General features: G+C 48.0%; 1 protein-coding gene across 2 annotated transcripts in view; it reads left to right on the forward strand.

Moving 5' to 3' along the window:
• The first annotated feature begins 255 nt into the window (after positions 1-255).
• Positions 256-14,249, forward strand: part of pcdh9 (protocadherin 9) — a 166,640-nt gene continuing 152,646 nt past the window's right edge. Inside the window, exons 1-2 of one of the 2 annotated variants that reach the window (XM_030377706.1) lie at positions 256-978; positions 1,394-4,544. In XM_030377706.1, coding sequence (XP_030233566.1) covers positions 1,509-4,544 — 3,036 coding nt within the window. In that variant the 5' untranslated portion in view covers positions 256-978; positions 1,394-1,508. The remainder of the gene's footprint in view (positions 979-1,393; positions 4,545-14,249) is intronic. The other variant, XM_030377707.1, reaches the window with a different exon arrangement.

A 14,249-nucleotide genomic window follows, 5' to 3' on the forward strand; every position in this document is an offset into this window, starting at 1 on the left:
CAAGTGGCCTGGGAAGTGGTGAGAATACAACGAGACAACGGCGTCTCTGTCTGATCGGAACTCTCTCGTTCCCGCTGCTTCCAAACGGGTTCATGTTGTCCTGCCAGTTGGGTCTATATATAAACACATTGACACAAAAGGCGCCTTCACATCTCTCGCCACCCCGTGCTCGACCGTAGAGCATGAGGGGCTTCAGGCGGTGACCGACTCAACAGTAAAAAGAGTGAGACAGTTTTTACCGGCTTTCATACCAACACGGTGGAGCAGCAGATGAAACTCCTGCAGCCGCGGCGGTCAGCGCGTCTCCGTTCTGAGTGACGTGAGCGCCGACCAATCAAGTTGCTGCAGACGGAGAGCCGTCCAATGAGGAGGCTCGGGGGGGCGTCTGTGTGCCGGACTTCAGCCCCTGTGGGTTTCGGCAGAGTTAGTGCAAGATGCTCTGCGATGGAGTGAGGAGAGAGGATAACCGCTCCGCGCGCACCGCTGACACACGCACCCGTCTCCGAACGACCGCGCGGCGCATCGCCTCTTCGTGCCGTCATCGTCCCCAAATATTTATTCTCTGAAGCTTTTTTGAGTGTCCCCATCGTCTGTCGGAGTAATTATTCATGGAAGCCCTTAAAGTTAAAGACGTACAATGACGGGACAATCGAGCACCTGAACAGGTATCCTGAGACGCGGAAGAGAGGAGGAATATTCTGGAGCTATCCTCATCTCTTCACCTTGGACGGTTACTAGAAAGCACCGCGCAGCACGTCCGTCCGTGACGCGGGTAGAGCGGACTTTCCTCACATGCTGATGCATTGAACTGTTGAAGATATAAAAATTAACCCAGCGGACTGTTGGGTTTCCTCTGGGTTCGGGAGCTCGGAGGAACGGCATCGATCAAGAGGAATATCTTTACTGGGACTCCGCTTTTTATTTCGCTGCCGTTGGAAATCCACAGACAAGAGGACGATGAGCTGACAACATCGCGCGGTAAGCGTTTTATTTCAGCTGATACCCAATAAGGATTTAATTTAAATACTGACTTTATGGTCATTCGAGGCTGTATTTATGCCTGCGGATTTATTCGATACGACTTCAAACATCGATGACGCATAGCCGGTGTCACGTCTAATGTTTTCTACAATTTAATAAATGGAATATGGATAAAATACACAAGGAAGTTGTTCTTTATGATAGATATGATTTCTTAGTTGTTTTTAAGCCCTCATACAAATCCAAAGACTTGGATTTTTTTTTTTTTAAAGGCCACCTAAACGTTTGCTGCAGTGTTTGGTATTTGCTTCTGTATGGATGTATGATTAATGCACACGTGAGAAAAGCGTTTTCAATAGTGAATGTCGATATTGAATATGCTATTGAACACCCATTCTGTTTCTATTCATAGGTCTCATTTTGGAAAAGAACCCTTCCATATTCACCGAATCACTCACAGCTACAACGTTCACCAGTACAGAGAAATGCTTGAGTTGTGAAGGAAGGAATCGAATATCATTGCAGTCATGGATCTTAAAGATTATTACCTGTTGGCCGCTCTGCTGGCGTGTCTGTGGCTGGACCCATCTATCGCCCAGGAGCTTATCTATCCCATCAGAGAAGAGTTGCAGGAAAACGTTCTCATTGGAAACATACCAAAGGACCTCAACATCTCACACACAAACGCCGCCACGGGCGCCAGCGCTAACCTGGTGTACCGGCTGGTGTCCAAGGCGGGGGACAACCCACTGGTGCGCGTGCTGAGCAGCACGGGGGACATTTTCACCACCTCCAACCGGATCGACCGCGAGAGGCTCTGCCCAGGGCCGTCCTTCGAGGACAGCGAGTGCTCCTTTGAGATTGAGGTGGTCATCCTGCCTAATGACTACTTCCGACTCATCAAAATCAAAATGGTGGTGAAGGACACCAACGACAACGCACCCATGTTCCCCTCACCGGTCATCAACATCTCCATCCCTGAGAACACGCTCATCAACAGCCGCTTCGCCATCCCGTCGGCCACCGACCCCGACACGGGTCCCAACAGTGTCCACAAGTACGAGCTGGTGAACGGACAGAGCGCCTTCGGCTTGGACATCGTGGAGACGCCGGAGGGGGAAAAGTGGCCGCAACTCATCGTGCAGCAGAACCTGGACCGTGAGCAGAAGGACACGTACGTGATGAAGGTGAAGGTGGAGGATGGCGGGAGCCCACAGAAGTCCAGCACAGCCATCCTGCAGGTGACTGTGACCGACGTCAACGACAATCGGCCCGTGTTTAAGGACAGCCAGGTGGAGGTGCACATCCCGGAGAACTCGGCAATCGGGACGTCCGTCGTGCATCTGCTGGCCACGGACGCGGACATCGGGTCCAACGCGGACATCCGTTACGTGTTCGGCACGCAGGTTCCACCCGCCACTAAAAGACTGTTTGCGTTGAACTCGACCACCGGTCTGATCACCGTGCAGCGTCCCCTGGACAGAGAGGAGACGGCCATCCACAAGCTCTCCGTGTTAGCCAGCGACGGCAGCTCCAGTCCGGCCAAAGCAACCATTAACATCAACGTGACGGATGTCAACGACAACCCGCCAAACATAGACCTGCGCTACATCATCGTACCCATTAACGGCACCGTTTTCCTGTCAGAGAAAGATCCCATCAATACCAAGATAGCCCTCATCACCGTCTCGGACAAAGACACGGACATCAACGGCAAGGTCATCTGCTTTATAGAGAAGGACGTGCCGTTCCATTTGAAGGCTGTGTACGATAACCAGTATCTACTGGAGACTTCTGCTTTGCTGGATTATGAGGGAACCAAAGAATACAACTTTAAAATCGTGGCCTCGGACTCCGGGAAGCCGAGCCTCAACCAGACGGCGTTGGTCAGAGTCCGGCTAGAGGACGAGAACGACAACCCGCCGGTGTTCACTCAGCCGGTCATCGAGCTGGCCATCATGGAGAACAACAAGCGCGACCTGTTTCTCACCACGCTGACTGCCACGGACGAGGACAACGGCAAGAACGCCGAGATCGTTTACCAGCTGGGCCCCAACGCCTCATTCTTTGACCTGGACCGCAAAACAGGCGTGCTGACGGCATCGCGTGTGTTTGACCGCGAGGACCAGGACCGCTTCTTGTTCACGGTGACCGCCAGAGACAACGGCACGCCACCGCTGCAGACGCAGGCTGCTGTCATAGTGACAATACTGGACGAGAATGACAACAACCCCAAGTTCACCCACAACCACTTTCAGTTCTTTGTGTCTGAGAACCTCCCCAAGTACAGCACCGTGGGCGTTATCACCGTGACGGACACCGATGCCGGGGAGAACGCAGCCGTCTCCCTCTCCATCCTCAACGACAATGAGAACTTCATCCTTGACCCGTACTCCGGCGTGATCAAGTCCAACGTGTCTTTCGACCGCGAGCAGCAGAGCTCGTACACATTCGATGTCAGAGCCGTGGACGGCGGGCGCCCCCCCTGTTCATCGGCCGCCAAGGTCACCATCAATGTCATCGACGTGAATGACAACACCCCCGTCGTCATCTCCCCCTCCTCCAACGCCTCCTTCAGGCTTGTGCCGCTCTCCTCCATCCCAGGCTCCGTGGTGGCGGAGGTGTTCGCCGTGGACGGAGATACGGGGATGAACGCCGAACTCAAATACAGCATTGTGAGCGGCAACAACCGGGGCCTGTTCAGGATCGACCCGGTCACGGGCAACATCACGCTTGAGGAGAAGCCCACCATGACCGACATCGGCTTGCACAGGCTGGTGGTGAACATCAGCGACCTGGGCTACCCAAAGTCCCTCCACACGCTGGTGCTGGTCTTCCTGTATGTCAACGACACAGCGGGGAACGCCACGCTCATCAACGAGCTCATCCGCCGCACCATGGAGACGCCCATTGACCGCAACATCGGCGAAAGCAGCGAGACATACCAGAGTGGTGACTACCTCACCATCATGATCGCCTTCGTGACCGGCGCCCTCGTGGTTGTCATCGTGATCTTTGTGACGGTCCTGCTGCGCTGCCGCCACGCCTCGCGCTTCAAGGCGGCTCAGAGGAAGAAGCAGGGGGCAGAGTGGATGTCCCCCAACACGGAGAACAAACAGAACAAGAAGAAGAAGAGGAAGAAAAGGAAGTCGCCCAAAAGCTCCCTGCTCAACTTTGTCACCATCGAGGAGAGCAAGCCCGACGACCCCGCCCACGAGCCCATCAACGGGACCATCAGCATCCCCACGGAGCTGGAGGAGCAGGGGATTGGACGCTTCGATTGGAACGCCCCACCCACCACCACCTTCAAACCCAGCAGCCCCGACCTTGCCCGGCACTACAAGTCTGCCTCCCCGCAGTCGGCCTTCCACCTGAAGGCGGACACGCCGGTGTCGGTGAAGAAGCATCACGTGATTCAGGAGCTCCCGTTGGATAACACGTTTGTTGGGGGCTGCGACACACTCTCCAAGAGGTCGTCCACCAGCTCAGACCACTTCAGCGCGTCTGAGTGCAGCTCCCAGGGCGCGTTCAAGACCAAGGCCCCCATGCACACCAGGCAGCAGGTAAAGGAACACTTTTACTGGTCCATAAGCTCTGCCTATAACTGCCCCGTTCCTCAGTGCTGAAGCATAGATAAGAGACTTTCTCTCTCGGCTGCTGCCCAGCACTTGAACACCGCAGAATACTGTACAACCATAGCTCAAACTTAAAAAAAATATAATCACACAATCCAAAAGTGGATCATTTGTGTAGTTAATGGACTTAAAAATAATCCCATGCTTATGTTTGGCTGATGTTTTACAAGGAGAGGAATTCTTATTTTAATTTCCTAGCCAAGAGTGTGGCATGCATCTTTTGTGAGCTCGGAGGTCAGGTGACAAGGTGAAAATGTACCCACATGCTACTTCTACTACTTGTGATGCGCTGTTCCTTTACACTTCTGTGAAAGAAACATTTTTTTCTTGCCTATCTACTCAGATGTCCATCTCTTATTCTTGGTAAATAGATGCACCATACACAGTTTAATCGGTTGGGGAAGTTGGATGGTATATAACATTATCACTTCCTAGGCGGTCATACCATTGTTTTTTCTCTCCTCCTAAATGAGTTGATTTTCCACCTCTGCCCCTCATAACGTCCTTAGTGTTTCCATGGTTTTAATTTGGTGTGCGTTGTGATGCCATACGAGTCCCTCTGTCTCCTCTGCACCGGCAGACCTAGCAGTTCTCCTCCTCTTTAATTAGCAGCCACTCATCTCATTTGGACTCACTAGCAGATATGCCACAACTAGGAATGAAATAAATGTGTCTCTCTCTCTCCCCTTCTCTCTCTTGCTCTCACTCCCTCGCTCTCGATCTCCCTCTCTTCCCCTTTTCCCTCTATCGCAACGCACGCTAGCAGACTACGGGATGCCTGTCTGAAAACTGATACACATCCAATTCAAATAGGATTAGCCAATAATGAGCCTCAAATTTCAACGTAATCCGTGCAGCTTTTATTTTTTATCATCAGAGCTTATTAATTTCTCTGCTAATAAAGCAGCACTTCACAAAACACACGCCTAATGGAACACACAAGGAGCGAGAGAGAGAGTGTGTATGTAAGAGAGAGAGAGAGAGGCTGTGCGAGAGAAAGGGAGGCTGTGTGTATTTGGGTGTGTGTGTTGGTGTGTGTGTATGGGTTGGTGGGATGTGTGACTGTGTGTGTGAGCATTGCAAGTGACGGAGATGCGATTGGTGATGTTACTGGGTCTTAAGGGGGCACTGTTGCTCTGTTGGGTATCACCACGGCAACCGCTGGTGGTCTCCCGAATCGGAGGAATGAGCGGGAGTAAGGGGTTAGGGGGGTCGTGGTGGTCAGGGTCTCTTCACGCAGAGACCTTTAGATCGATAATGATGGGGGGGGGGGGGGGGGGGGGGGGTGTCGTTAACGTCTTTCAGTGTGAGAGGATGCAGTCAAAAGAACCATTTAGTTTGATAGCCAAGTTCAGTGTGTGTGGTTGTGTGTATGTGTGTGTCTCTCTGTGTGTGTGTGTGTGTGTGTGTGTGTGTGTGTGTGTGTGTGTGTGTGTGTCTCTCTGTGTGTGTGTGTGTGTGTGTGTGTGTGTGTGTGTGTGTGTGTGTGTGTGTGTGTCTGTGTGTGTGTGATAGTGTTTGTGGGGATCCATGTGAGAGAGAGACATAGAGAGAGAGAAAAATATATTACAATAGTGTTGTTAGAAGACTTCCACGGGTGGGAGAGGGAGAATGTGAGATATCATAGGATAATGTTCGCTCCCCTAGATCACTTTCTTACCAGTCAATCAATTCACCACCATGATCGTTTGGATCGATCGTTTTGTCAACCCACAAAGCCATACGTGTGTGTGTTCCCCAGCGCATTATTGATGGTGGTCACACCGTGACAGAGGCTCTATAGGTGCTTTACGACAAGAACCGCTGTCCCCGCAGCGAACGATCGTATTCCTGACATATACGCTCCTGCGTGTCAAAAAACACACAGGCTTTGCTCAAGGGACTGTCGAAAGGTTTGCCGATGACCTACGGCTGCTTCTGGTCCTTTACATCTTTGCGTTTCGACGCCCACCATGCCTACGACACCACCTCACCGTTAGAAGCACCAAGACTACAGCTCCGGAGACCAAACCTCACGCTATGCTAATCATTAGACCAAACATGCCATTTTTGACTCAGTTATCTGCTCATTTAGTCATATAGCAGACGCTTTTATCCAAAGGGACTTCCATTTCATTAAGGAGCAGGTAGGTTATCTTGCTCTAACGTGCCTACAGGTAGACTCTAGGCATTGGGGATCAGCCCCAATACCTTGCAGTCAAACACCCTAACCATAATACTATTCTGCTGCCAGTTTGTTGGATATTAGAACACGATTTGAAACATAAAGAAAGTGTTTTATTCCCTGGACACTGGGTGTTAGTTATTGTAGATATTTATTGTTCCGGAAAGAGAATGCTCCCTTGAGTGAACACGTATGAACGCAGACCGGATCCAATCATCATCTTTCGAATTTATTTAGAGCCCAGACAAACCATCTCGACAGCAGTAAACTATCATCTGTGTCCTGAGAGATGACAAATTGGCTTATCAAATGGAAAATAAGTCCAGAAACGTGCACCAGTACATAAACACATGATCAAATAAATGGATAAGCTGTCAGATAATGCAGAAAAGGATGCAGACCAGCCATGCAGAGGCAGTGTCTTCCTCTTGGAGAGACTAACAGCATGGCCTATGCAGGAGGTCTGCAGCTGATGGCCATCTGGCACTAGGCTGTACAGAAGCGGTCCAAAACCGGTTAGTCTCCTGCATCTACAGCCCCATCCGTAAGCCTCTAGTACTTTGTGGATCAGCATCCAACCGCTTATATATATTTAATTGACGTTCTGATACATCATGTATGTATTTTTTGTCATTGTTTTTTGTCTTGTAGGTCTAACAGAGCAAAATCCAGAAGGGGTTACCTTCCAGTGTCTTTTTACCGGTTCAATAGCGGTTCTAGAGGGTTAGGATCTGCCAGGTATGGGAGGGTTTAGGGTAGGGTTAGGAGCTTTCGGGGTAATACCTGCTCTCTTTCTGTTCCCACTTCCACTTCCTCTCCTCCTGGGACCTACATCAATGTAAACAACGGTCAGGGGGGAGAAGCCTGAACAACACTGTCCTACTTTCACAAGGCAAGAGAGAGAACATACAAACAAGTTGTTAATAACCACACAAGCCTCCACTGTCTGCAAGTGCACAACACTGGGTGCAGATGGAGAGATGTTGATGACAATGTTCAGAGATGTGTGGATGTTCACACTGGGGACAGCTGTCGCTCAGACAGTAGAGCAGGTCCTCAGACAATTGGATCATGGCTGGTTCCATTCCCTGAGTACCACCGGATAATTGTCCTTTAACAAGACAAGCTTATTGCTTGTGCCAAACTGGTTGCATGGCTTGTACTGTGTGTGTGTCTGTGTGTGTGTTTGTCTGTGTGCGCGAGTGTGTGTTCCTCACGGTGAGAAATTAACTGCGAAAAATCGCTGTAGAAATACATTCCATTTAAATGTATATTTCAACTCTTTCCCTGTCCAATCATTAACCACAGGGCAGCAGTCAGTGTAACGCTGCGTAAAACTGTATATCTGTGAGTGGAATATCGCTGAATCAATATATACACATTTATCATTTTGTAGTTGGTTTCTTGTGGGATAGATCTGAAACAATGCCATTACCATTTGTCACAGAGATGTTAAGCTATTATAAACTGTGCAGGCATGCTGTGGCCTGAACATCTCCAGTGTAAAGGCCTAATTAGTAATAATGGGTAAACTGCTTTCTCTCAAGTCCAAAGGGTTGTTAACAAAGCAAAGCTATGCCCACCTCCAGTGCCGTTATTTGACGCTGCGACACTGTGAACATTTACAGCCCAGATAATGTTGTTGCTCTTGAGGCACAACACTAAAAAAAAAAAGTTTTTAGTGTTGTGTTTTTTATTGCAATGGTACCTATAGGAGACTCCACATAAAGCAATTATGACTGTCTTGATAGTTTGTCAGTCGCTTGCCAAGAACAAATCAAGTCTGAGAGTACACCCCCCCCCCCCCGCCCCCCCAGTCATCTCCACTAACATTTAGTCTGGCTGAGATCACTCTCAGAGACAGCGTTGGGCTTGTGGATGTAATTATCAGGAGAACCATTTAAGGCAGGGGGGCAGCGTGTTCCTTGTATAGGCCTCTGGGCTGGGGCGGCTGGGGGAGCTCTGCAGGGGGAGACGGGTGGGAGGCTGTAAGTGGCCCACTCCCAGAGTCAGGGTTCTTCATAAATGGACATTCTATGCAAACAGGAGTTTATGCAGAACGGTGTAATGATGGCCCTGCGGGAGCGGTCCTTGGAGCGCAGGTTCATTTGGAACATTAATAAGAGGATTAGTAGTACAGCCAGCCACCGGTGGAGACACGATGAGTTTGAGAAGATTAATGAACTTTGACAAGGTGGCACCTGAGGGAAGAGGCGTCTGCTGCAAGATCCTCTGAATTCTGCTGAGGCAGAGCTTGGTGCTTTCATAGAGGGAAGGAGAGAGATCCAGATGGAGAAGGAGATAAAGAGAGGCAGGGACAGAGAGGGAGATATAGGGGGAGAGGCGGAGACGGAGAGAGAGAAGGGGATAGATAGAGGCAGAGAAATGGAGAATGAGAGAGAGAGAGAGATGGAGAGATAGAGGGATAGAGAGAGGGGGAGGATATTGTCTGTCATCTCTGTATAAGCGTCTTGGTTGTGCTGTCAGCAGCAGAGCTTTCTCCAGGATGTAACGGTTATGATCTTTGTCTCTGCCCTCAATATCTCACGCTTTGTTCCCACAATGCTCTCATCCTCACAAAAAGTAAAACTTGTCAAACGCTATTTCTTGGTCTGTCTGAGGCAGGCAGAGAAATACACCCATACCCCCATGTTAAATCACCGCATGACTTGGTGTCAGCATCGCTTTCACACAGTAAAATAAATCGATAAATACAAATTAAACAAATACGTTAATAAAATATGAGTCTTAAAGCTTTCTTACAGATGAGTGACGACTGACTCAGCCAAACAGATCAGAGTAGGCCACCCGTGCCAACGCGTATCTCTTCGCGGGGACTTGTCATGTTCACTATTTATAGCCAGCAAACACCTTGACTAATGCATTGTTGCCATGAGATGATTACATGGAAATAACTTGCCTTGTTACACCATAATCAGCAAAACACTTGCATCCCAGGCAGGTATATTTTTACTTTGAATAAAATCCTATAAATATTTATTGGTTTGTTTCTTCAACCCTCTCCAACTGCTGTGAAGCAAATTTTCTGAAACTCAGTTGATAGCAAATTACCAAGAATAAAACAGTTTTAAATTTAAAGTTGCAATACCAGCCAACAATCATCAATCACTTTCATGTAATAGTGAAGATGGATCCTCCCCCTTATTGTGCTTGGAAGTAATCCTGTCAGAGGCAATTGTGGCTAATTTTATCACGTAGCGCGACGTGTGATGTGTGCTTGGTGTGTGCGCACCCGCACATCTGTGTGTGTGTGTGTGTGTGTGTGTGTGTGTGTGATGTGTGATGTGTGATGTGTGTGTATGTGTGAGGAGCTTTTGTTTGGCTTGGTCTGTCAGTTAAAGATGGAAGAGCTTCCATGGGAACAGTCAGCACCATCCATCTCTGCCAGGCCTCATATCAGAGTGATTGATGATAGATCTGCAGCTCTGAGAGATTCCTCTGCATGCGCAAGAACCTGAAGCCCCGATCGGCGCGTCCCACCAGGACTTAGAGGACGACGGCGTGCGTCAGCCCCAATAAAGCTAGCGGGAGTCGCACCTTCACGTCTTTTTCAATCATCCTCATGTTTATTTGAATAATTCATCTTCAACGCATTACCTCATGGTTCAGAGCCGCCCCCCTCCCTTTGATACGCGCCTTCATGTGACACTACACTGCATGACACGGTCAACACTTACCGCTGTTAAAACACCACAGATGTCCACATACCATCGCCTGGCAAGATCCAACATTATGACTTCAGGGCGAGAAAAAAAAAACAAGTAGAGGGTGGAAAAAAATGTTTCTTGACTTTTTGCCTCTGTCTCCAAGAAAATGATCAGATCACATGTTATGATGCTCCCTCGTTGTCTGAACAATAATCCAATAATTAATCAATGTTCTCCACCACTCCGACTTGAACCACCTTGGTTATTCTGCCATGTATAACCAGACCGTCTATGCCAATATCAGCAAAACATCTATCCCTCACTTTCCGAAACCATGTGTCCCCAATATCACCAAAACATCTATCCCTCACTTTCCGAAACCATGTGTCCCCAATATCACCAAAACATCTATCTCTCACTTTCCTGAGCCATCCATCCCCAATGTTGCAAAATCATCTATCTCTCACTTTCCTAAAACCTGCCATCCAAATATCACCAACACATCGATCCCTCAGTCTCCCAACCATCGATCCCTCACATTACCCTACTGCACTATCTATCCCCAACCTGACCAAACAACACCCCCCCCCCCCCCCCCAGCCCATCTAGTGTTTTATTGGGGTTGGTGCTGCTACAACTGAGGTAAGCTCGCCAAGGGTGCTGTCACCTTTGTGTTTGGCTTCTGTGAGAAATACCAGGGTGCTTTGTGTTCAGCACACAGCTACTCCCTCCTCTATCCCCCCTGCTCCTTAGCCCCCCCCCCCCCCCCTCCCCCCCCATCCTCCACCCCCCCCCCCCCCCCCCCCCCCCCCATCCCCAGGCCGTTAATCACGAGCGCCTGCAGACAGGAAGGGTGAGCCGGAGGAAGTGGAGCTAACAGAGCAGCGTCTATACCCTGACAGACTGGAGACCCCACCTCATATCAGGGTCATTGCTTCATTGACGGCTCATCACCGCTCTGTCCCTCGCCCACGCCAGAGCCGGGTCTTGTAGTCGTGATAATGGTACTTAAAGCCAAAAAAAAGAACAATAAAACACTCCTCATAAGCAAGACTTGAGACTGGCTGCCGTGTCTCGCTGTAGGACTCTTCTGTAAAACACATGATGTAAATTCTTACTGTGTATATAAGATGTTTTATGTCGACATCCTGCTAATCCTCCCTGATGTGCTATGTATACGATAATGGACTTGGTTATTTATGCATTTTTTTCTCTGGCCTATTTTTTTTTTTGTCATTCAAATAATCTCTTTGTCACGGTGAAACAGTGATCTGCAATCCATACTCTTCTTTTATAAACGCTTTTATTTTCGACCAATGCTATCTAACTTTATAATTTCATAATAAATGTGTCAAAGTAATCATTCCTTTCTTGTGTTTACTTCCTCCGGTTGTCTTGCATCATTTGGTGATTCAATTTCACACAGAAACCTTTGGAGTATCTGTCAAGATCTATGAATCTCTTGGCTGCTCGTCAAACAAATTAGTATTGGCTTCCAAAATTCATAATTAACTCAGCGGTCTTTTGACAAGGCAAAAATAAACAGAAATACTACATTTATTAATCTTGGCATGAATGTAAAGATATTAATAATTGTGGGTTATTCAATATACAAGATTTACAAATACAAGATTATGTAAATGCTACCTAAATGTCAAAAACATTTCATTGCCATCATCCTCATCCTCATCATCATGCAAATAATTAAACCATCGTTCATCTGATGACACTTCCTGTATGTCTGGAGAGAGAAAGAGGGAGCAATAGAAAGAGATGGAGATAAAGATCAGACTGAACGAAAGAGGGGAAAAAGGTACAGCAAATGGGTAGGGGAGGGACGGAGCATTTGAAGAGACAGAAAGAGTGGCATAAGGGAGAATGACAGAGCAGGTGAATAGGTGCAGGAAAGAAAGATAGAAAATATATGGAACAGAAGGAAATATAAAAGGGGAACTAGGTGCAGGAAGGAGAGCTGGCCGTGAGGAATACACGTAAAGAGACGGAACAGAAAGGCAGAAAACATAGACATGGGATGGATGCAGGATGAGATATAGAACAGAAAAAAAAGAAAGATGAATGGGAATAGATAGTAAAAGATTAGGGGAAAGGGAAAGAGAGTATATTTCAAAGTGCCACACCAACACATGCTAAGCCTGATGTGGGTTAAGCCTCTGGTCCATTTGGAAGCCAGAAGAGGGGCTTAAGAGGGAGAAATAAAACTAAATAAATAATAAAACGCTTTAAAGGTTGACCTCCCCCTATAGGATCATGTTTCAAAGCGTTATGTACTCTCACCAACTGGGATATCTAGGCTGACTTTTCGCTCCGCAGCGTTATCATATCCACTGGTCCCAGGTCTGCTGCTAGGATCCGCTCATCGTGCTAAAAGAGAGATGCGTCCGCCCTTCGCGGACGTGACCGAAGTTCAGATATTGTGCCGGCCACGCAGGGTCACAATATTCTGGATGGCACAATGCTGAGGATTATTACATTTGGCATTTCCACCGAGGCAAGCGCTGTGTTTCTGACTGTTCAGCAGACGCTCGTTGGCAGGCAAAGTATATTATGAATATCGGTTTGGATTTCAACTTAACGTGCAAAATCTGATTTCTGAAGTCAGGACTCATTCGGTGTGATGTCAATGCGACCACATAGCTGCTTTTTATGAAAAATTATATAAAGACTAAATATCACATCACAAGGAAGATTTATTTCTAGAAACCCGAAGCCAAAGTGGCCTTTTTTGATGATGTAATGTGTGAACCGACAAAGCCAGAAATCTGGTGTTGGGTTGATGATCCAAGTGAACAGATGAGTAAACAGCAATTGTCAATGTATGCAATGTGTGGTGAAAATGCTGAGAATAAAACACAACTGCAAGGAAAGGTAATCTGATCGACTTTCAATTAGACGCATTTGGGTCGTAATGTATTAAAATAATGATTAAATCAATGCCAAGAGATAAGGGTTAACTAACCCTTACATGGTTCATTAGTTGAGAAACATTTTCTAACAAAGTGCTTTGAATAAATCAGCATTAGTTTAACTGCAACGTAGTCAGCAAAGCCTTGAATAAGCACAACATTGTTACAATGACAACTAAAACCTATGGTACGAAAAACATCGTGTTGTTCCTCGAATCCCTCCTTGACATGCATCCTCCTTGCTAACGGCACAATTCTTCCTAGGCATGCCATGCATCATGAACGTGCCATGTATCCTTAACACACCAGGCATCCACAACACGCCATGTTACCTGAATGCTCCATATGTCCTAAACACACCATCCACCATAAACTCCTCAGGCGTCCTTAAAAGTGTCATGCGTCTTAAACACTCAATCCGGCACGCATCCAAAAACGTGCCCTGCGTCCTAAACGCGCCATGTGTCCCGAACGTGCCATGCATCCTTATCCCGTTGTACTACCTAAACGCGTCACCAATGGACAGAACTGCCTCCCGGTGATCATCCACCTGAGGCCTCAGTGCTTCATTATTTGCAGCATGTGAATGTGCCCTCCCCGCCGCTGTGGCTCCATGCACATTAAAGCCATGTTCCCCCCCTTTGGCAGCCTTGCAGTCCCCTTCCTAATTTACACAGTTAGCTTCCAGAGTTATCTCTCTCCAGCTCTGCGCTCTGGCTTCCAGGGATGGAATAAGAAGAGCGCAATCCATTTCTTCCCCTGCAATTATTAAAAAAAAAAAAGAGGAAAATAATATATCTCTTGCCAGGGAAAAGAGTATTTTTCAGCCTAATCGGAGTGGCTGTCGCGGGTACTAGTGTCGGAGGGCTGCTGGGAG

The sequence above is a fragment of the Gadus morhua genome, chromosome 14, assembly GCF_902167405.1.
Source record: "Gadus morhua chromosome 14, gadMor3.0, whole genome shotgun sequence".
Lineage (NCBI taxonomy): Eukaryota > Metazoa > Chordata > Actinopteri > Gadiformes > Gadidae > Gadus > Gadus morhua.